General features: G+C 46.0%; 1 protein-coding gene across 4 annotated transcripts in view; it reads right to left on the minus strand.

Moving 5' to 3' along the window:
- LOC119168526 (focadhesin) overlaps positions 1-23,489 on the minus strand; it is a 677,649-nt gene that overhangs the window by 233,453 nt on the left and 420,707 nt on the right. For all 4 annotated transcript variants that reach the window (XM_075890929.1, XM_037419929.2, XM_075890931.1 and 1 more), the window contains 2 exons: positions 21,421-21,571; positions 8,942-9,058 (listed from right to left, as the gene is read on the minus strand). In XM_075890929.1, coding sequence (XP_075747044.1) covers positions 8,942-9,058; positions 21,421-21,571 — 268 coding nt within the window. The remainder of the gene's footprint in view (positions 1-8,941; positions 9,059-21,420; positions 21,572-23,489) is intronic.

Genomic DNA, 23,489 nt, shown 5'->3' on the forward strand with positions numbered 1-23,489 from the left:
TGATCTGTGCCTCGATACGAACAAGGTGGTCTGTGGTGGATCTACCTTCTCGAAACCCGCACTGAAATGGGTCGAGCAAATTATTTGTTTCAAGGAAATGTACAAGTCGGCAGTTTATCATTTTTTCGAAGACTTTGCACAAGCAGCTTGTAAGTGCTATAGGCCTATAACTCGAGGGTAAAGAAGGGTCTTTGCCCTCTTTCAAAATGGGAATAATAATAGCCTCTTTCCAGGAGGCAGGGATAGCGCCAGAAAACCAGATAGCATTGTACAAACAAAGTAAGGTTTTTCGTGTTTCGATTGGTAGGTTTTTTAACATTTCATACACCACACGGTCAGAACCTGGGGCAGAAGTACTGCAGGAGTTTAGACATTTGCAGCTCAGCTAGACTGAAAGCTTGGTTATATGCCTCGGATCTAGTGCATTTGTGTTCAAGTTTCTGCTTTTCTATTCTTGCTCTGTATTTTTGGAAAGTGTCAGTATAGTGGGATAAGCTGGACACCTGTTCGAAGTGTGCACCGAGGAAGTTTGCCTGATCTTCCAAGGTATCACCCCGAGTGTCCACGAGTGGAAGTGTGTGTACTTGTTTTCCTGCTATCCTACCGACCATGTTCCAGACTTTAGCCTCCTGTGTGTATGAATTGATCCCTGACAAAAACTTCTGCCAGCTTTCTCTTCTGGCCTGCCGACGCGTTCTCCTGCCTTGAGACTTTATTTTCTTGAAGGTTTCAAGATTTTCGGCTGTCGGTGAGTTCCGAAGCAGCCTCCAAGCTCTGTTTTGCTGTTTGCGCGCATTTCGGCATTCAGAGTTCCACCATGGCACACGCCGTTTTTCTGGGTGCCCATTTGTTTGTGGGATGCATTTTGTTGCAGCATCAATCAAAAAAGCTGTGAAGTAGTCGACAGCAACATCAATGCTTAAAGTACATATGTCACTCCAATCTATACGAGCGAGGGTAAGAAACCGTTCCCAGTCGGCTCTGTTTATGAGCCATTTGGGAACACGGGGTGTACACTCAGTTGCTGTAGTTGTGCTCAAAACTACGGGAAAGTGGTCACTTCCGTACAGATTACTGACAACTTTCCACTGGAGCAGAGGCACAAGAGATGGAGATGCTATGCTTAGGTCTATGGAGGAGTAGGTGTTATTAGCGAGATTATAATAGGTTGGTTCTTTTCGATTCAGGAGACACGCGCTCGACGAGAGAAGGAACTGTTCGATCAGTCGACCTCGCGCGTCATACCGAGAATCACCCCATAGCCTGCTATGCGCATTGAAGTCTCCAAGGAGAACATAGGGCTCCGGAAGTTCATCAATTAAAGAGTATAAATCACGTTTTTGCAGCTGATAGCTAGGAGGAATGTAAATACTGCAGATTGTGATCAGTTTATCAAAAAGAACCGCTCGAACAGCCACTGCCTCAAGGGATGTTTGGAGTTGTAAGTGTGCGCATGCAATTCCTTGATTTACTATGATGGCAACACCTCCGGATGATGTCATGGCATCATCTCGGTCCTTTCGAAAAATAACGTATTTACGAAGAAAATTTGTGTGTTTTGAATTAAGGTGTGTTTCTTGTACACACAGCACTTTTGGCGAGTGTTCATGTAAGAGTTCTTGGATGTCGTCGAGGTTCCTGAGGAGGCCCCTGACGTTCCATTGTATAATTTGAGTGTTCATGGTGAATGTAAAATAGTGCTGTGTGTACGAAAAGTGAGTGGCTGTTTAGACAAGGAATTTGAGTTCACTTAACAGGGCCGTCACCGGGCCCTGTTATTTGCTTTTTCGTTTTCTTGGCGCGCTCTAAGGAGCCACGCCGCTCTTTCGGCACCAAGGGCGCCGACGTATCCATTGCCTCCTCGGAGGCACTGGATGCCCGCACATGCAAGCTGTTAGTTCGGATTACGGGCCTCGCCTGGTGAGGGGAGGCCTTGAGACCCGAGGACTCTGGAGTCTCCGGTCTCTGTTTGGGAGTAGGCGGTGTAGCCTGGGCTACAGCCGCCTTGGGGGCAGGTGCCACAACCGTCGGCTCGGTATGCGCGGGCCGAAGGAGTGGCGAAGGCTGGTGCGGCGGTTCCCCCTGACGCGCCGCATCAGCGTATGTAGGTCTATAGAATGGAGCGACTCTTCGCCGTGCTCCCTTAAATGTTATGTTCTCCTTTACCTTTAATGTGATTATTTCTTTTTCTTTTTTCCAATATGTGCAGGAGCGTGAATATGCGGCATGGTTTCCTTCGCAGTTTGCACAGTGTGGCGGTTGTTTGCAGTTCTCAGACACGTGGCCTAGGACTCCACATTGTGCACAGGTCTGGCGACCACGACAGGTTTCAGAGCCATGGCCATACCTCTGGCATTGGAAGCAACGACGAGGGTTTGGTATATACGGCCTGATAGATGTCTTGGTGTACCCTGTTTGAATGGAATCTGGTAGTTTACTGGATGCAAACGTGAGTATTAAGTGTTTCGTCGGTATTTCCTTATTATCTCTTCTGATGATAATTCTCTGTACACTAGTGACATTTTGGCTCTTCCACCCTTCCAAAAGTTCAGTTTCGGTGAGTTCAAGTAGGTCTGCATCAGATACCACTCCGCGAGTGATGTTCATGGATCTGTGTGGTGTTACGGTGATCGGTACGTCACCAAACGTTGAGAGGCTGTCTAGCTTTACAAATTGTGCTTTGTCCCGAATTTCTAGGAGAAGATCTCCGCTAGCCATCTTTGTTACTTTGTATCCAGCCCCGAGAGTTTCAGTAAGACACCTGGCAACTACGAAAGGAGATACGGTCCTGGCTTGCTTTCCGGTTTTTTCACAGTGAATGACGTGGTAGTGGGGAAAAGTTTCTATTGGCTGGTTGAAGAAATTTATGTCGTCGGTGCGTACCCGCTTTAGGCCAGTACGATCAGACAGTTGAGGGAATGCTCCATGCATGCCGGTCTTATTTTTGTTCAGCAGCGTTGGCGGCCACCCACCACGGAGCCCAACAAGGGGACGCTGCAAGTTTGCAGGTGCTGAAAGCTTGCAGACGTCAGCCGTACAACACTGCCATAACCCAATGCGCCTAGACCAAGGTAGGCTATTTGCACAGGGTTAACCCTTGCCGCCAGGAAAATTGGAAGTAAACAGAAGAGAGAAGTAGACAGGAAAGCTAAAAAAGTAAGAAAGACGAAGATGTAGGGAGAGAGAGATAGGAAAAGGCGACTGCCGATTTCCCCTGGGTGGGTCAGCCCAGGGGTGCCGTCTACGTGAAGCCGGGGCCAAAGAGGTGTGTTGCCTCTGCTGGGGGGCCTTAAAGGTCCAATCACCCAGCGTCAGCTCAACCCCCAGGATCCCCTTTTCCCCGGGCACGGCAAAGCCACGCACGGCTAGGCGTGGGAGGGAGTAGAAACTCCCCCGTTAGCTCGGGTCCGTGGTGTCGCTACACATCAAACGCCTACTTGCGCAGGCACCCCTGCGGGAAAGAAAATGCGACTCTCATCAAGCGTAAATCCCAATATGTTTTTGGGTCTCCGCTATCTGAGCTTTGTTTTCGTTCAGAGTGATGCCCACAGACCTCAGCTTTTCTAGAACGTCTCTCAAGTGGCGCAAGTGTTCATCGAACGTTTTCGAGTAAACCAATATGTCGTCTAGATATGCGAGTGCGTGCTGCCACTTTGCATCTCCCAAAACATGGTTCATTAGCCTCTTATACGTAGCGGGAGCTCCCACCAAGCCAAAAGACATTCTCCTGGATTGGAAAGGTCCTCTGTGGCATGTGAAAGCCGACCTCTCTTTATCCCGCTCGTCTATCTCAACCTGAAAATATAAACTGCTAGCATCGAGCATAGTGAAGTACTTCGCCCCTCCTAGGTTGGATACTGACGATGAAATGGAGGGAAAAGAGGGTATGCGTCCTTCTTTGTAACCTCATTCAGCCTGCGGTAGTCTACACAAAGGCGATATGTATCAACTTTCTTTGGAACTTGAACTACCGGGAAACCTCATGGGCTGCTTGACCTCTCAACTACGCCTGTGTCGATAGGTTCGTCCAAGGCGGCGTCAAGTGCTTTCCGCTTAGCCAAGATGAACGTTCAGGGATTGTATTTTTAAGGTAGTGCATCACCCAAGTCAACTCTATGCTTGACCAGCGTAGTGCGGCCGGGACGGTCAGTAAACATTGCGACCTACTCGTACCACAGCGACGACAGCTGCGCTCGTTCCCCTTCTAGTAGGCGCTGTGCTTCTACCAAAAGCGGGTGCACTGACCTTCCCTCCAGCGCGACACATTGTTCCGGCGGGGTAGTTACTCGCTTTCTAGGCGCGCTTTCCTCCTCGCGTACTCGCGCCTCTCCCTGCGATTGGCATGCCAATGTCAATGCGGGGGCCTTCGAGAAAAGCCTCAGCGCATTTACGCCGTGCTCGTGGTAACCGCCATTTGAAATGTCAATGACAATACCCAACTTGGCGAGGAAGTCTCACCCCAGGATTAGAGACATTGACAGCCCAGGAAGACCCACGAAACGTTATCACCTCACATGTATGTCTGAGTGGATCACTAGCCTAGCCGCGCCGCTCGATTGTACTGTGCCCGTGGCAAGGCGGAAGATGTTACTTTGTCTCAAGCAGATACTGTTCTTGCAGAGATGATGTAACACGTTGTCACCGAATAAAAAAGCGCTTGCCCCAGTATCGAAAAGTGCTACGAGCTTCTTTCAAGCTATCGTTGACTCGATTAGCGGAGCAGGCGAGCATACTGCATCACTTGTGCGACAGACTGAGGGTGCAAGTGATCTGAACGCATCAGTGGGATTGGTGATCGCCGCACGGGGGCCGATGTGGATCACTGGCCGCCCTGTCCGTTTCTCGACCGCGCGTTTGCTTCTGACTCAGTGTGCAGTGATATTCGCGGCAATGTGCCCCGGTGTGCCACACAGATAGCAAGGACCACAGACACCACGCCGGCTCAATTGTAAGACGCCTCAATCAGGTGGTCCTCGCTCTGGGTTGCGCCGCTCGTTACGCCTCGTGTCGACCACGTACTCCTATCTTGGACTATTACGCGCGAGGGTGGCGTGAGCCGTACAGAGCGCGTAAGCGTAGGGGTCCAAAGCGCGGTCTGGCAGCTCCCAACCGCATGGTACGTGCTCATCAGCGAACGATGCTAAAGTGTACCCCTAAACGCTTCTGAAACTACCGCGCCGCCATTCCGCGCACAGCGAGGCTCGATTGGGCGCGCTGCTGGCCGAGGTCGATACGATCGCGCAGCAAGGATGTCCCCTTGTATGCACTTTACCTCGGTGGCGAGCTCTTCTAGATTTGCAAACTTGCATCCCCTGAAGTGCGCCGCAAAAGTCGGGTGCACTTGTCGCGTAACGCGCTAGACTTTTTCTGTGCTGGTGGTGTGAAGGTTAGCGACACAATACAGTTCGTACATCGCCCGTACATACTCCAGCAAGGATTCGTCCGGATGCTGGCTGCGTAGCTCCCCTTCCCTCTGCAAACGCCACTCATAATTAGCCAGTAGGAATTTGCCACGGAAGCTGTTGCAGAACTCTTCTATCGTGCAGGCGCAATGTCCAACCATCGAGCTGCTTGCTCCGTGAGCGACACTGAGACCACGCCCTCGAGAAGTTGGGCGTTAGAAAGTCTTGTCGCCTGCTGATAGTGGAGCAACCGGTTGAGATACTCATTGGCGCTCCTGTAGTCGTGGTAACCCGTGTAGGTAGGTATGTCTACCTTGACACGAGGCCGCACAGTCTACACGGGGGCCTGCGCTGTGTTCTGCAGGGCGCTTGCGAGGCTTTGCATAACTGACAGCGCATTCTGTAAGAGTACCTTGCTCGAGAGCAAATTGTTGCCCGCAGACTTGCCTACAGTTGCGCCGTGTGTCGGAGCAACTTGTGGCAGCACCTTTCTGTTCGCATCCTCAGGTGACAGAGTGCCTGGCATGGCGCTCTCTGTCGTAGGCCTAATCTCTGCTAACGCGGTGTCTGCACCCTGCTGATTGTCCTGCCTGAAACGACCAAAATCTACGCTGTCGGAAAGTCCTGACATTGCCCTTGTGTTAACCAAAGGATCGACACTCTGCTACGAGATATCACACAACATTGACAAATCCAGGAGTTCCGACATGCCTGTTGTCCTAAGCGTGGAAGAGCGTCGGTAGTTGCTCACGTCGACTAAACTAGCCGTGTTACCAAATTCATTAAGTTGGGCGCCAGATGTAAGGGATTTGTCCTATGTACGGCTGACGCAGAAGCCTATAGCTAATGTTTCAGCCGCACACAGTCGTACCGTGCACGATTAACGTACCCTTTCTGTAGCTCGCCTCATTACAGCTACGTGAGTTAGGGCAAGTAGGGCGACAGGCTAGGTCAACAACACACTTTATTGCTATATGTTAGCAATAACACGTAAATGTCGCATAGAGAGACAGATAATAAAGGTATTGACGCTTACACCTCGGTCGTTGTCGTCCTTGGCTCGTATGGGGTTGCGGCTTCAACCTCCTTGTTCCTAGGCCAGTGTCAGAGAGAGCGTGTGGCCGTCTGCACGCTAGTTTTGTTCTCTTACCCTGTTTCCCTTTCTGTGACGAAAATAATACCTTTTCTCGCTGAGAAAAGGGAAACCCATTTCCCGCACAGGGAAAAGGGGATTGCGAGTGCCAGCTGTGGGGGTGTTCCCGCAACTAGCCTTTTGCGCTGCCATAAAAGGGAAAGGGAGGCTGGGCACACGTGCTCCCCCACAAGCTCAGCCTATGTTTGAATATTGACGATTTGCCACAAGCCAAGAATCCGAGGGCAATCTTTGGTCACATACGGAATTAGAAAAACCGAGACTTTTGTTCTAAGTTTTTTTAGCATCCCCAAACTACGACAGGCGAATGCACTTTTGTAGCACTTTTTGGAAGAAATAAGTGACTGTTTGCTGAGAGTTTTCTGCTTAATGGTGAGTCAATTACTGTGAAGCTGCACAGCATAGTTTACGATGCATCTGCCGAAACCTTTGTCCTATATATCGGGAGCTACACAGGCTATTTATTCTGCACAAATTTTGCTGTGTGAGGCACATATACTGCAGAAAGCATTTGTTTGCTGACTTTCTAAAACACTGTCCACACTGATCATAAGAGTGGCTCAATGCTGTGCTTGCGAAATATTTATAGTATCTTTAACCATTGTCCTCACAAAAGTATTTTGATTTTCTTTTAGGATCAGTGGAAGTACACTTTGATTATTCTGACAAATGAAGACTACTGAGTGCCTCATCCCCCTCATCATTTGAAGGATTTTGTTGTTGGCTTTGATGACCGGGCATCAGAATAAAGTATTTCAGAAACTGGCTGTTTTTCTGCTCGTATCAGAGGGTGGCGTGCAGCCACATACCCTGCATGGGCATGGTTTGCATTGCCACTGACGCATTTCTATACTATTAAAACACAACCCTGCTCTAATGTTGTCTTCACATAAAATTACATGTAAAATACAGCAATTCAACATACAGCCTATCCTGGTGGGTAGCGCAGTCGGTGTGCAAAATGTCCTAGATATGTCCTCATGGGTAGCCCACTCGGTACGCAAACTGTCCCATAAATGTCCTAATGGGTAGCACAGTTGTTACACAAAATGTCCTGGTGCACTAATTTGAGCATGTTTCAGTACTCTATAAATCCTGAAATAGTACCAGAAGTGCTCTGGTGAACCATTTGTGGATTTTCAGAAAACGTGCTGAGGCCGGACAATAGGATCTTTCTTGGACTCTACCTGGACTAGTTGAGCATGCTCTTGAGACGTTTAAACGTCCTCACGAAAACATTTCAAAAAAGCACTGAAGATGTGTTTCTGTTGCCTGGGTAGCCACCAGCCGACGTCATAACATGCGATTATGATAAGAACTTGATAGTTTCTAGAAACCCATTACAGAAGGTGCACACGTTGCTGCGTAATCCGTTAAGACCATGTATTGGGTGCCTAGCAAGTTTGAAAACAATTTACGGGCATAATTGCTCATGATTTAAAGCATACTACCCATTATACAGAATGCAGCCATATGTGAAAGCTTCACTGATAAGAGCCACTTTAACTTTATAGATTACATTGTAGTCATCCACAATTGAAACTTCTCCAGTAACATGACACAATAAAAAATATGCATTAGGTGTTTGAAGTATGCACTAGGTACAGAATATTGTTATCAGATTCATCTCTTGAAGCTGTCGTTTAAGTAAGAGTCCCCCAATTTTTATTAGCAGATCTCGTGAGACATGCATAGCAAGGTCATCTATTCATTCCACTGAAATAGATTTGAATGCCAGCAACTAAATCTAATCTTGTTTTTTGCCGCTTATATTCTTATCATGTCACTATTTACACTACTTATATGTGAATGTTCTTTGATAATACTCAGCTGATAGTTAGTGCTGTGTTCATGTGGTTTCTTCTTCGTCCCTGTTTTTTGAGCTGATTTTCACTATAATGCTGGCCCAACAAGCCACTCTTTTGCAGTATCTGTGAAAGCTACCCAACTACTTTTGATTACTTCGTTAGGCTGAATATAGTAAATATGCACCTAAAAGGCAAGCTGTCACCTGCTCTCTAGTAGATAAGTGCTGTTTCATTTATTTCATAAATACAGCCCTGTCACTTCTAGAGATGTTTTAACGAAGGCAAGCTCCTTTTTTCAAGCAATTTGAAGCTTAACTTGACCAAAAAGGAAACAAGATTGACATTTTTCCACATAACAAGAAATTGTGAGGAATAAGAAAAAAAACTGCTATAGCAACAGCTGTCTAACACACTGCAGTACAAATTGAAGCTTTAAGTTCAACAGCTGTACTAACAGACTGCAGTACAAATTGAAGCTTTAAGTTCAATAAAAATCAGGCACAGCTTGGGTGAGGGAAAGACTCTGTCAACATAAGAAGGCTGATGTCCACAATCATAGATGAATGTCAACAGCTCACTTGAGGATCCTCCTGGCGCCTCTTTTCAAACCATAGCAGCAGTTCTTCCACACTAGACAGCGAGAGCAGCTCCTGAGCGGCACTGCACACCACAAGAGTGGTGCTCACACAACGCACCTGCAACATTACATCAAAAAAGAAAGTGAAAAACCTTCAATCCAAGAAAATTTGCAACCTAAATTCACCAAAATATTGAAAAAAATTCACGAACAACACTGTGTGTGGAAAGCACAATCACTCTTTATTCCATATCGGAATGTGGAAAAGACAACAATTTTTGTCATTTACAGAGATACAGTTATGAAATTCGGCATCAAGGTGTGAATTGTGTAAATATCATTTACAAAACCTGGTATTGAGCTATCTGTTGCAGCATGTGAGTTACAACTATTCATATACTCTTGTTGTCATCCCAAAACTAATTAACAACAAATCAGACTAAGTTTGCGAAGATTTTTGCATAAGCATATTCACAAGGACCAATTCTATGCCGTAAAGCGATTGATTTTTTTATTATTCAAGTAAGCAAACAAAATTTTTTGAATGACCTGCACATATACTCCTACTAACAACGTTTTTAAAAGTCAATCATAAATATCTGTATGATTTGCAGACAATTATTTACAGTTTTACGCCTCTCGCTAATGTCTCAGAATGTAAGTGAAGAAAACTGAATAATCATATCTTTACTTACTGTGAAATGGCACAGGGGTAGTTGACAGCAACTTCTCAAAAATTTAAAGCAGAGAAAATGAAGCTCAAAGAGAAGGAAAAAGCTAAGAAAGTTGAATTCTGGAGGAAGCTTGTTTTATTTTTCATTGGAGAAATGCAGCTTTGAGTGCCCGTCTGTCCTCTTTACGATCATGCTGATAAGCTGTAATTGTGCCAAGGAAAAGCTGCAAATTTGCATTTTCTATAAAGCCCAATGTTCTCATTGTGTTTGGTGAAAGCCCCCCAATCAAATCCTCCTTTTCCCCGCCTTCTACTCCTTTTTTTTGCTCTAATACTTCACCATGATGTAAAAATAGCCTCAAGATCGCAGAAAAAAAATTTCTTGGAAAATTCAAGGTTGTGACCAAATAACCATTGCCATTGCCACATACACCATTAACACCTTGCATGCTTTTTTGTTGGCCTGGTTTAAGGTGTGGAGTGAACTACCAGAGGGCCATTGGGTATATCACCCAGATGCGTCATTTCCCACTGGTGGAATAGGCAGCTATGCCTCCATTTTCTTTTCTAACGAGATGGCACTGTCACCTTTTTAGACAGCTTTTGGCCCATTTATTTGAAAGATGCATAGTTGTTTTTCACCTTCTTCTATGTTTAAATACAAAGTGCTTGTCACAACAAAACATACGAAGTTAGTTTCTACGACAGAAATATTTCTTAGGTATATAAAAGTTAAAATTTAGTAAAAACATGACTAATAGGATGGCGCTGCCATGTTTGCGGTGGGTGTTTGGTGTGCTTATTTTAGAGATACAGTAGACTCTCAGTAAACGAAAATCTGTTACATGAAACTGCTGCTTAAACTAGTAATTCTCTAACCCCGGGGTTCCGCGAAGCCATTTTTGTGATTGGCGAAACCCTCACCGGCATTTTTCTTTAAGCGTGACTGTGCCACGTATTGATGAACTGACCAAAATGAAGTAATGTGGCACATTTGTTTGATGTTTTTGGTAGCAATAAAAGGTAGACTTGTGCAAATATTCGAATGAATAGTAGAGTATTCAAATTCGCTTCGATTCAAATTTAAATTATTGAAAATTTCAAAGTATTCGCAATCAACGAATAGGTGTATATTAATCCGCATGTAACCGCTTGTAAAGATAGCTTTACAGCAGTATCGGAGTGCTAAGCTATGAAAACACCCATCCAAGAAAAATTCACTCTGTCGTGAAGCTTTGCTGCAAATTTAAAGGGGCCCTGCAACACTTTTTGAGCATGATCAGAAAACACTCCCGATCGGTAGTCGAGGCTTCCGAGAACACGGTAGCCAAATATTATAGCGCAGTACGTGTCCTGCGATTCACAGTAAATTCTCAAAGCCAGCTGAAAATTGCTCTCGTCTCTCGGCAAATGGCCCCACAAGCTCAAAAATCACTGGTCACAGCTATTGCATCAGCTATTGGCTGATTTGAACATGGCGCGTCGGTCGTCGCTGGAGCCGCAGCGGGAGGCTGCGAAGTGTCCACGCGTGCACGCACGATCACACTGATAGGTCGTGTATTGTAATAGAAAAAAAGGTGCTCAAGGTCACGAGGTGCGTGTGATGAATTCTCTTTCGCCGTGCCATTCCTTCCTGCTTAGCTTTCAGCTATTTCGCAGAAGAGCGAATTCAACTGCAGCGTGCAACAAATTTTTTGGATATCTGCCGCTTGTACTGGAATGATTGTGAAAAAATTGCGGCGGCAAATTCGCGAGGCAACAAGCTTCTTTAGCGGCACCATGGCTCCTTGAAAAGTGTTGCAGGGCCCTTTTAAATGAACATGTTACTCTCAAATCAATTCATCATTTTATTAAGCTTAAAAGCTTGTTATGACAGCTTATATGCTCTAAGTATAATAAAACTTAAAATGTTACATAGTTTACCGGTTATCACAGGCATACTACTGAAACTCATATCCTGCAACTACTTAAGTTGTTTCGACTTCCTGTGAATTAAAAAAAAAAAAAAGAAGACATTAGCATAGAGGCCTTATTTCAATGTAAAAATATATTGTGCAGGTTAGCTAGGTCATGATAAATATGCTGTTTTTCTTTGGATGTCATTTCCACTATCCAAATTTGATTCAAAATTGTTCGACCAAAATCACTACTCGCTCAAATTTGCTTTGAACCTAAAATGCACTATTCGTACAAGCCTAATAAAAGGCACCAGTTTCATGCTGCAGTTATGTTAATTACCTACGTACCCCTCCTCCTTCCTGTCCCCTCCACTGCAAGGGGTCCCCATCTCTTACACCAGTCCAGAAGGGGTCCCTTGACACATCTATGGCTGAGAACCACTGCCTTAAACTGAACTATCGCCTTTGCAATACTTGGTTTTGGGCTTGTATTCTGCACCCATGTTCATCTCTCAGTAAACGGAACTCCTGTTAAATGAAACATATTTTCCCGGTCCCTTCAGGTTCCGTTTACTGAGAGTCTACTGTACAAAGCTGTTTTCTGGTAGTTTTACATGTGACTCTATGTTTCAATACAAAGTGCTTGACCTGAAAACACACATGAAGTCAATTTCTGTATTAACTCAGTTTATTTCCTCGTTGCTGTACTTTCTTTTGTGACCGTAGAAAGCACTAGCCTCTATTAGGCGTGCTGAAAAGTTTTGTAGCAGCAGAAAAAACTTCGACACTTAGTTCAATAACACGTATGCCGTAACACGTATATGAGTTCGCAAGCAACACAATAAAGGAACGTGCTGTCACTCGGTTCCTTAAAATAATCGTGCCATCTTGCGTCTGGCGCAACAGACAGTATATATTAATTGCAATTTTGGAATTCAGGCGGTAGCACAAGATGGAGAGCTCTCATGCGTCAGTCACAAGTGAGTCCCGCAGCAAGGAGCACAAACAAGTTTTAACTGAGTACGTTGAGGGTCAGCGGTGAGTCATAGCCTTTAACATCAGACAAGTATTCTGCAGAGCGTGCGTGTCCTCCTGCAACTAAAATCATACCTCTGTGTTCAAGTGCAATAAAGTTATCAAAGCATGTAAGTGCACATAATTTCACAGCTGCAATAAGGGAACTTAAGCCGTGACCAACCAGTGATTCACAACGTAATGAATGTGTTAAATGCTGTGTTACCAGGTTCAGGGGTGAAACAACATACATGGGCTTGAGAGCGGTCATCCAAGTACACAAAAGTGCTTTTGTAACTGGCTCACAGCAACCAGAATGACATTTTGAAGTAGATTCGAAGAAGCCAGAAAGGACTTTCCTAACAAGTTTGAAGCAGTCAGAGAGCACGTTCAGATCAGATGCAGCTGTGTTTCACAGCACTTGTGAAGCAACTTTTGTCCAATGTGGCATTTCTCAAACACCAAGCTAAATTGTGCAATAGCCCTATTATTGAAATAGCAATTATGCAGACAATATCAACAAATTTTCGCCGTCACCGTTATGTCCCGTATAAAGTCGAAATTGATAACATACCCCTGCGCATAGAGTGTTTTACCTGTGGGTATAAGAGTGCAGGCAGGGCGATGAACGCGGCTAAAGCACGTATCAAACAAGCCTGGAGGAGGGCATATGCAATAACAACACTGCACTCAGAGGCCTCCCGTCAAAGTGGAGATAAAACACCATGTCCATCGTAAACAAGCACAATATTATGGGGGGGGGGGGGGGGGGGATGTGTCGCTCGAGCGGCACCTGTGAGCTTTGCTTCTAAGGTAGCAGACGAGAACACTGGCATGCACCCTAGCTCGCCAGCCATATCAGTGGGTGGCCCCCACACACTTGACGTGCTGTGCTCTCATTGTGAAGAGACTGCGCGAAAGACGTTGCTCTCCCTGACATGGCTATATTTTCCAACAGCAGCATTTCATAGAGTTACATGAGATAGGATCCAAAACAGTTGGCTGCTAGCCTCACTTAGGATATCATTAAAACTACAGTCGAGCTCACATATAACCGCCCCACTTAAAACGAACTTTCGCTTAAAATGAACAATATCCGCGTGACCGTGAAAATATACATTGGTTCAATGGCACAAAATCGCACTTACAAAGAACGTCTCCGAGCGCCGCTGATCGGTTACAGCGAACGGAGTCAGCGGTCTGCCGACTTCCCGAGAAACCAATTTCGACCACCGATCAGGCATCGGTGAGGTGCCCATACATTCTTATTGTTAAACGCCGACCCTACCTCCGCGCCCCTCTAGTTGCCACTCTCCCCGACCGCTTTTGTCACTCACCCCTCCGTCCTTCGTCCTTCGTCCCCCCACTACTCTGAGCACCCCGAATCGCCAGATGAGGCCCATGTTTTCACACTGCCACAGATCTTTCGAAGACCGGTCGGCCATCTACCCCGTTTTCGATCGCTGGTACTGTCGTTGATGTCACCGGCCTGGAGTGACCAGACCATTTGCCAACATCGCCAGCCACAGACTACATCCGATAGTCTGGGTCTAGTGCACGAGCGTACGCTACCCCACCGACTCTGATAATTTGCGATTCGTTTCGTGTTTATGTCTTGTTCTCGCTCACTTTGCAATCAACTCAGCATGCCTTCCACGTGGGTGCGGAAGCGGGAAAACGGCTGTTAATTTGCGTGGAACGAATCACGAAATATCAAAGTTCGTGAGGCCACGCGAACCTTCTGGCGCAACAAAACGATTTTTTGACCATGGCCGCCGATTCTTCGAACACCGCCGCGCGCACAAATTCAGGCGGCCATGCACTCTTTCCAAGGTTTTCTACGTACGAGTTTCGCGGACCTTTCAAGCAAGCTACCCAACCTGCCTCCTTCCCGCGTGTTTTGGTTTTCAAGGCCGGCCTGCCGACGCATCCTCCCCTCCTTTTATTACAACTCCTTGCCCTTCTCTCGCAAGTCTACTCTCTTCTCTTGATCACAACCCCTTCGCCCGTCTCCACCGCTCCACGACGCCCGCCACGCTGGCTCGAACTAGTTTCGTTTTCTGACTGGAAACGGGCCCAGAGCTGTTCCACGCGTTCTGGCATGTGTGTCGCGTGTGCGCGTCTTGCTCGCTCTAGGTGTGCATGTGTGGTCATGATGGCCGACAAGAGTACTAGGAAGCTTTTTCCTGCCACTCAACAAAACCTTGAAAGTGTGACCGCTTGGCTTGAGCGTAATCTGCATGTTAGGTGCCGCGTTGCGGAACGCTTGCTCATAGCTGTTGACCCCCTGGCAGCCAGCTTGCCGTTTCGGGTGTCCCGGTATTCAGCTGTGGAGACGATGAATATTTCGTGGGTGGCGATGACCACTTCCAGGATCTTCCATCTTTTGGCCCAGTCACGTTATCTTCGGAGGTTGCAGGGATAGATTGGGAGAAGTTGGCAGCTGTGGTTATGGACTTAGAATGCAACGTGAGTTGAACAAGAGAAAGCGCAGTGAACAGCACGAACGCAAAAAGAAAATTCTCGAACCGAAGGCTAGATTACATAGCTGTGATAAAAGCTTGTTCACATAACGATCCGAGTAACGCCAGTACTCCCCTGTCGCCGTCGGCCAGCTTGCCTGCTCCCAGGCCTCGACAAAAAAGAGAAGGGACGACCTCAATGCTTACCTGCTTCGTTTTGAGCAGAACGCGATTATTTATTTATTTATTTGGACAAGGTTGGAAGAGGAGCGAATGGCCAATGCTTTGAGTTTGTGTAATGTGCGAAAGGCATAGAGCGTGTTCGGCCGCGTGCAAGAAGAATAATTGGTGGACTAAAAAAGAAAAGAAAACTTTGTCGGAGCATTTTTGATTGAAGGCTGAAGGGTTTCACGAGAAGTTTTTACTGTGTAAAGCCGAGAATTTCGAAACGGGTAAACAGTTTGTGTGCCGTCTCACCAACTATACTTTGATCCTGGATGGAGCTCTCAGACACAGAAAAAAACATACGAAGGAGTCTGCAATGAAATAGTTGGCAAGCTATTCCTCAACCGTTTGAGCAATAAGCTGGCGATATTTTTGAAGGAAAGAAAAGTGGGCACAGTGGAGGAAATGGGAAGGCAGACTGTCCAGTTTTTTGAGGCTCAAGGGCCAAGGAATCTCAAAAAAGTGGCGTGCGACAACCTTGAGGAAGGAGAATGCACAAGCGAAGCTCCAAAAAGTAAGGCGAGAGCACAACTGTGGTGTTTCTTATACAATCATTTATGGCATATAGCCATAAACTGCAGGCAACAGGGATCACCTGTAATTTGTCAGCTATGCCAAAACAGGGGACACAAAGCTGACAAGTGTAAATTTAGGTCTTTGGCCTCGCGTTTTTCTGCTGCAATGTGTTGCTGTGGACCTGTTAGTCATGACATGACACACCGTTTGCTGCCGCACGTGATGGATAATTAACTACAGGGTCCTCATTATCGACCAGTTTCAGTTTCAGTTTGAGAGAGCTCCAAAACCGGGTGCAAATATCACCACCTAGCGTGTGCAGCTCCTGACCACGTCAGCACACAAAACTGCCACACACTTTTGCACGGTCCGCATCAAGAATTTTTTTTCGAAGAACAAACGGAACTGCATTATTGCCGAACACAAAACTGCCTAAGCGTATGCCACGGCCATGCAGTTGCAACCAGCCACAGGGAAGTATAGACTGCGGGAACAAACACGGCAAAATAAAAAAGATGGCTATGATGTCATCATAACTTGTTTTATTGACTGCACTGTGGCGACAAAAAGAAAGTAGGGAGCCCCTTCGAGGGTGTCAATGGCACCATAGAGTCAAGGTCTCACGCAAACATCGAAATTATATTTGAGATACCTTCTATTTGCAGTCGATATTTTGCAGATGATATACAAATGTTCAGGGAAATCCACCCCGCAGGCTATTTCGGCTGCAAAATTTTGTGTCAGTACCCCTTTACTAGCAAAAGATAAAGCTATGCAGTGTGATAACAAGGAGTGGAAACCAGACACACATGTGCATTCCGCAAGCGCTTTTTGCGAGACTGAGCCCCAATGTCTTTGTAAACTTAGTCTTGAACCTTGTCACGGCGTTACGTTAGAGATGAGTTCTCAGAGAGGCAATGGCAGGAGATGGCAAGAGAAATTCTAGTCAAGAGCCAGATATGTTTGCTGTGGCAGCTCAGGTTGTCGAGGGCTCTTCATCTAAAAGTATGCGTCTCTTTAAATATGATAAGGCAAGGAAAGATGATCTCGTGCAAACGGATATCGTTCCTATGCACCTGCACCTGTCTCAGTGTGCAGGAAGGCAATGACAAATGTTTAGATGGAGCCCTTGCCGCACAAACTCCACTGAGCGTCTGGTTGGTCACATGCAGTGTTTTAGAGACGTGTTGAACCAAACAGGCTTCAGTGCATCTTTGGTGTACGGGCTTTGTCAGCGAGCGACAACCCGAAATCGCTTGGTTTGGGATGCCATAACATAAGCCTTGAGTCAAATGATCGGTCATTGTTTATGGCTTACGACTTTGGAGAATAGATATATACAGGTTATAAATGTTTAAGCCATCTATTTTTTTTCTAATGTGCTGTTCGGTGAAATTACAGTTGGTATAGTATTGCATGCTCATTCACTGTTTCTGTGACATTCACGGGTTACAACAATAAATGGACATTGAAGTATGGTGCGTCGATGCAGTGATGGCGTAGTGGTTAGAGCATCCGCCTCGCATGCAAAAGGTCCGTGGTTCGAATCCCGGTGCCGCGCAGCTCCCAACCGGACTGAAAACAAAAATCTGCGTGGTGATGGAAGATGGAACTGCATTAAGAGGCCTGTGGTGAGGCCTCACCGGTAACCACCGCCGGGAACGCACTCCCCCACCAGAGAAGGATTGGCCACCCTGGTGCAGTATCTAGCCACTACCTCCCACATGCATACGTCAAATAACTCACGGCCCTCAGTTCCCAGCAGCTGCGAAGCAACTGACCACAGCGGCGGTCAGATCTGCAACGCAGCAGAGGCTGCTAAGAATCTCTGGATCCGGACAGGCCGCCATTGGAACCTGAACTTGGCAACGTTTAACGCTGGAACCTTATCTAGTGAGGGAAGTGTATCTGTACTATTCGAGGAGCTAGAGGGTATTAATTGGGATATAATAGGCCTCAGTGAGGTTAGGAGGACAGATGAGGCATATACAATGCTACAGAATGGGCACGTCTTTTGCTATCGGGGCTTGGCTGACAGAAGAGAACTGGGAGTGGGGTTCCTAATTCACAGAAACATAGCTGGCAAGATGAAGGAGTACTATAGCATTAATGAAAGGGTGGTAGGTATCGTAACTAAACTGAATAAAAGATACAAGATGAAGGTGGTACAGGCTTACGCGCCTATATCCAGCTATGATGACGCTTCAGTTGAAAGCTTCCATGAAGACGTGGAATCGGCAATGAGTAAGGTAAAAATGCAGTATACTATACTGATGGGAGACTTTATTGCAAAGGTAGGGAAAAAGCAGGCTGGAGACCAGGCAGTAGGAGATTATGGTATCGGCACTAGGAACGCCAGAGGAGAGCTACTAGTAGAATTCGCAGAACGCAATAATTTACGGATCTTGAATACCTTCTACCGAAAACGAGCAAACTGCAAGTGGACATGGAGGAGCCCTAATGGCGAAAATAAGAACAAAATAGACTTTATAATGAGTGCACACCTAGGCATCGTGCAGGATGTGGAAGTAGTTGGCAAGGTACAATGCAGTGACCATAGAATGGTACGGTCTCGAATCGCCTAAACTTGAAGAAGAAACAACAGAAACTGATACGCAAGAAGCCAATCAATCCGCTAGCACTGAGAGGGAAAGTACGGGAATTCAGAGTCTCGCTTCAGAACAGGTACTCGGCTCTTAGTGAGGAAACCAGCCTTAGCGTAGATAGAATGAATGATAATATGACGAGTATCTTTATAGAGTGTGCCGTGGAAGTTGGAGGCAGGGTAGTTTGACAGGACACTGGCAAGCTTTCCCAGAAAACAAATAATCTCATTAGGAAGCGTCAAATCATGAAAGTCTCAAGTACAACAGACAAAATAGAACTGGCAGAGCTTTCGAAGTTGTTTAATAGACGTAAAGTATGTGATGTAAGAAGGCATAATATGGAGAGAATTGAACACGCTCTGAAAAACGGAGGAAGCTTCAAAGCAGTGAGGAGGAAACTTGGGATAGGTAAAAATCAGATGTATGCACTAAGGGGCAAAGAAGGCAAAATACCTACTAATATGGATAGGATAGTTAAAATAGCGGAAGAGTTTTACAGAGATCTGTACAGTAGCCAGGACAACCACGACCTTAATACTATAAAAACTAGCAGTAACCCAGATGACACCCCACCAGTAATGATAGAAGAAGTCAGAAAAGCTTTGGAGAGCATGCAAAGAGGCAAAGCTGCTGGTGAGGATCATGTTACATCAGATATGCTGAAAAATGGAGGACAGATTATGTTAGAAAAACTAGCCACCCTGTTTACGAGGTGTCTCCTGAAAGGAAGAGTACCAAAGTCTTGGAAGAATGCTAACATCATCTTAATACATAAGAAAGGAGATGACAAGGACTTGAAGAGTAACAGGCCGATCAGCTTGATCTCTGTAGTATACAAGCTATTTACAAAGGTAATTACTAACAGAGTAAAGAAAACATTACAATTCAATCAACCAAAGGAACAAGCAGGATTTCGAACAGGCTACTCAACAATCAACCACATTCATACTATCAATCAGGTAATAGAGAAATGCTCAGAATATAACCAACCACTATACATAGCCTTCATAGATTACGAGAAGGCACTTGATTCAGTAGAAACATCAGCCGTCATGCAGACACTGCAGAATCAGGGTATCAATGAAGTATATATAAACATCCTGGAAAAAATCTACGGGGGATCAACTGCTACCATAGTGCTTCATAAAGAAAGCAATAGAATACCAATCAAGAAGGGTGTAAGATAGGGGGACACAATCTCCCCAATGCTATTTACCGCATGCTTACAGGAGGTTTTCAGAAGCCTAGAATGGGAACAGTTGGGGATAAGAGTTACTGGAGAGTACCTTAGTAACCTGCACTTCACCGATGACATTGCATTGCTGAGTAACTCAGGGGACGAATTGCAATTCATGATTACGGAGTTAGACAAGGAGAGCAGAAAGGTGGGTCTTAAAATTATTCGGCAGAAAATGAAAGTAATGTACAACAACCTCGGAAGAGAGTAGCGCTTCGAGATAGGTAATAGTGCACTTCAAATTGTAAAAGACTATGTCTACTTAGGGCAGGTAATAACCGCGGAGCCGAATCACGAGATTGAAGTAACTAGAAGAATAAGAATGGGGTGGAGCACATTTGGCAAGCACTCTCAAATTATGACAGGTAGATTGACACTATCCCTCAAGAAGAAGGTATATAACAGCTGTATCTTGCCGGTACTTGGCTATGGAGCAGAAACCTGGAGACTTACAAAGAGGGTTCAGCTTAAGTTGAGGAAGACGCAGTGAGCAATGGAAAAAAATGGTAGAAATGGTAGGTGTAACCGTAAGAGACAAGAAGAGAGCTGAGTGGATTAGGGAACAAACAGGGGTTAAGGACACCATAGCTGAAATCAAGAAGAGGAAATGGACATGGGCCGGGAATGTAGCGCGAAAACAGGATAACCGCTGGTAATTAAGGGTAACTAACTGGATTCCCAGAGAAGGCAAGCGGGTTACGGGGAGACAGAAGGTTAGGTGGTCAGATGAGATTAAGAAGTTTGCAGGTATAAATTAGCAGCAGCAAGCACAGGACCGGGTTAACTGGCGGAACATGGAAGAGGCCTTCGTCCTGCAGTGGATGTAGTCAGGCTGATGATGATGATGATGAAGTATGGTGCACGTTCATACGGTGAAGTGTTGGTGCATCAAATGGCTAGAACAGGTGAGCATCACGCTGCCAACCTTCAACGAGCCCGGGCTCGCATACACCTATCTGTCACATCAACGGCGCACAGGTCGGAAGGGTCTGGGAGGTGCCTGAAGTTCCTGCCAGCACCACAAGTTCCCTCACCGAATGGGAAAGACATCGCATGCGTCGCCTTGTTGAGGGAGTGCCTTTTCACAGCATGGAACGACACGGTGAGCGATGCTCGGGTGTCACCGGCCGATGTGAGTTACTGACTGTGACTATAAGGATGCACGTACAAATTAGCCTTGCTAGGACTAGTTATTTCTATCCTGTGAGTGCATATTTATGCGTGTTTTTGTTCCTTGTGTCGTTAAGTGTAATGAAGTGTCCTTCTTCATCGCGCCGTGTCACCCTTCTTGCACCAGTCCCGTTTCGTCAAACAAAACGCGCCGGGCGATAGAGGGACTACCACCTTATTCTTTTAGGCTTACAATATCAAATCGCGCCTCCAAGTTCAAAAAGGTTGGTTCTTTCCTTCAAAACACAGCAATAAACAAAGCCACAAGTGCGATTCGCCACCCGCAAATACGAAGACTAGACAAATCTGTGTACTACCCATCATTCCCATGATTGCTGAACAATCCCAGCGCCCGAGTCAATTATTTTAGGAAACTCTGATTGACTGATTAAGTGATTGATTGATTATGTGGGGTTTAACGTCTAAAAATTACCGTATGATTAGGAGAGACAGCGCAGTGGAGGCCTCTGGCAATTTCTACCACCTGGTGTTCTTTAACGTGCACCAAAATCTGAGCACACTGGCCTAAAGCATTTTCCCCTCCATTAAAAATGCCGCCACTGCAGCTGGGATTTGATCCCGCAACTTGCGAATTTTAGGAAACTCTCAAACTTTCACATGGCTCAACACAACCTCGCATATCAACAAATGCATATTGACAGTAGATAAGGATGCCCACCTCAAAGGAGCAGGTGTCTGGATCAGCTGCACGGAGGTCTTGGCAGAAGCGAGTGCAACTGTCAATCACCATTTGCCACAGCTCCTGATCGCCTCGTGCTATTGGAACCAGGGAGCCCAAGCACAGAGCCAGGCAAAGCAACTGTCCAGGCCTGTCATGAAAAACAACCACAAAAGCACTCTAGCTGACTGGCACTAGTGAGTAAAGCTGCAGTTACTATCCATTGAGCTCCCATAACAGTTACTGACTCTGCACTTCAAGAAATACAAAACATGCAGTTGCATGAGAGCATCACACCAAAAATATTTATACACTTCTTCAAGAATCACATAAAAAAAGAATAACACACTGTAATTCTCTGTCTGTGTGTCATTTACAACTTCCACCAAATGCTCCCACTGCCACCTGGCTTTTTCCTTCAAGTACATACTCCAAACCGGCTAGCACAGCCTTGACCTTTCACTGAATGCCTATGGTAGATCACTTAACTAGGAAAGTCACAGATTTGCCGCAAAGGCAGAGCAATGAATGCAATACAACAAATTGAAATGTCACTTCAAAAATGGCAAGCAGATCAAAACGTGCCCCTCATTGCTTATGCACAAATGATGCACGAAACATACTAACAGATACAGATGAACTCGAATAGGTGTCTCAGTTGTTACTTCGTTGTGTCTGAGACACAGCGAAGTAACACAAACTCTTCTCACAAATGGAGACAGTGCAGCAAGTGCAGTGACCTTTGTGCCCGTAACTACAACAGAATTGTTCTGGTGAAAGCCCAAAGCCTACATTCTCTCCTCCGCGAGATCAGTGCACACACGTGACCCTTTACCCCTTCTCCTCCTAAGAGCACAACACGCGTGGGAGATGAACGCATCAGCACGTGTCGCCACATCGTGACAATCTGGCGATGCGCACTCATTGTGCCATCTCGCTGGTAATGCTGCAAACACGAGTTCCCCCGAGATCGCAATCAGCAGCGGTAAGTGTTAGATATAAATAGCTTGCTGTTTCAACGTTGAAGGAGGAGCTCCTTCGTGGCTCAGTGGTTAATGCCTCGCATTCACGACTCAGAAGTTCCATGTTGCATATCGCGCGCTGGTGTCTTTATGCTAGATTATTTTTCTTTCTTGCATTTACATCAGACCTCTATTGTGAAGAGGATCTTGGCATGTTGTAAAAGGGGTATGTAAAATCCAAGTACTGTTACAACAGACTTTTATAAGAACACTGAATGGGTCTGTTATAACCGGAGAGAAGCACGAGTCATGTCGAATTTATTCTCAATGGGACATAAAAAAAGTGGGTTTTTTGAAAAAGAATTTTCAGTGTTTGTAGCTTTTTTTCTATCTGATTCCGAAATATTGCTACGTGCCTGTGCATGAAGCTGAAGAAGACAAAGCAGATAGACTGGCGCGAGCTAATCTGTGTGGCTGGCGCTGCTCGCCTAACCGGCTGTAAATACATCGGTGACTACCCCTCTGAGTCAGTCTCCTTCCCATAACATATTTGGTGGAGTTGTGCGATCCCCGTCCTCGCCGCGGAACTCCGAAGCGGACGCTCCCTCGCAGCTTACAACATGACCACTCAAGACTCGGCTACATCCTCTCCGGCCGCTCCCCCTTCTGCCCGACCTGTCAACCCAGCGCCCGAAACAACTTTCGTGACGCTTCCCGCACTCGAAGACCCCGGCGTGTTCTCGGGCAGCGAGGGTTCCAACGTCGACCAGTGGTTATGCCTCTACGAACGCATCAGCGCCACTTACAGGTGGGATCCCACTCTTATGCTCGCAAACGTCATATTTTATCTCGACGGAACCCGTCGTGTTTGGATTGATAATGACGAGCATGACATAACAAGCTGGGACAGCTTCAAGGCAAAGATCCGTGAGCTTTTTGGCAACATCTCTGGTCGTCGTGAAGCTGCAAAAAATGAGTCGTCTACTCGCACACAATCTTCTACGGAGCCCTACATCGGTTATATTCAGGCTGTCCTTTCACTATGCCGCCAAGCTGAAGAAAATATGTCTGAACCTGAAAAAGTTGCGCATATATTAAAGGGTATCG

This window comes from Rhipicephalus microplus, chromosome 3 (assembly GCF_043290135.1).
Source record: "Rhipicephalus microplus isolate Deutch F79 chromosome 3, USDA_Rmic, whole genome shotgun sequence".
Taxonomy (NCBI): Eukaryota; Metazoa; Arthropoda; class Arachnida; order Ixodida; family Ixodidae; genus Rhipicephalus; species Rhipicephalus microplus.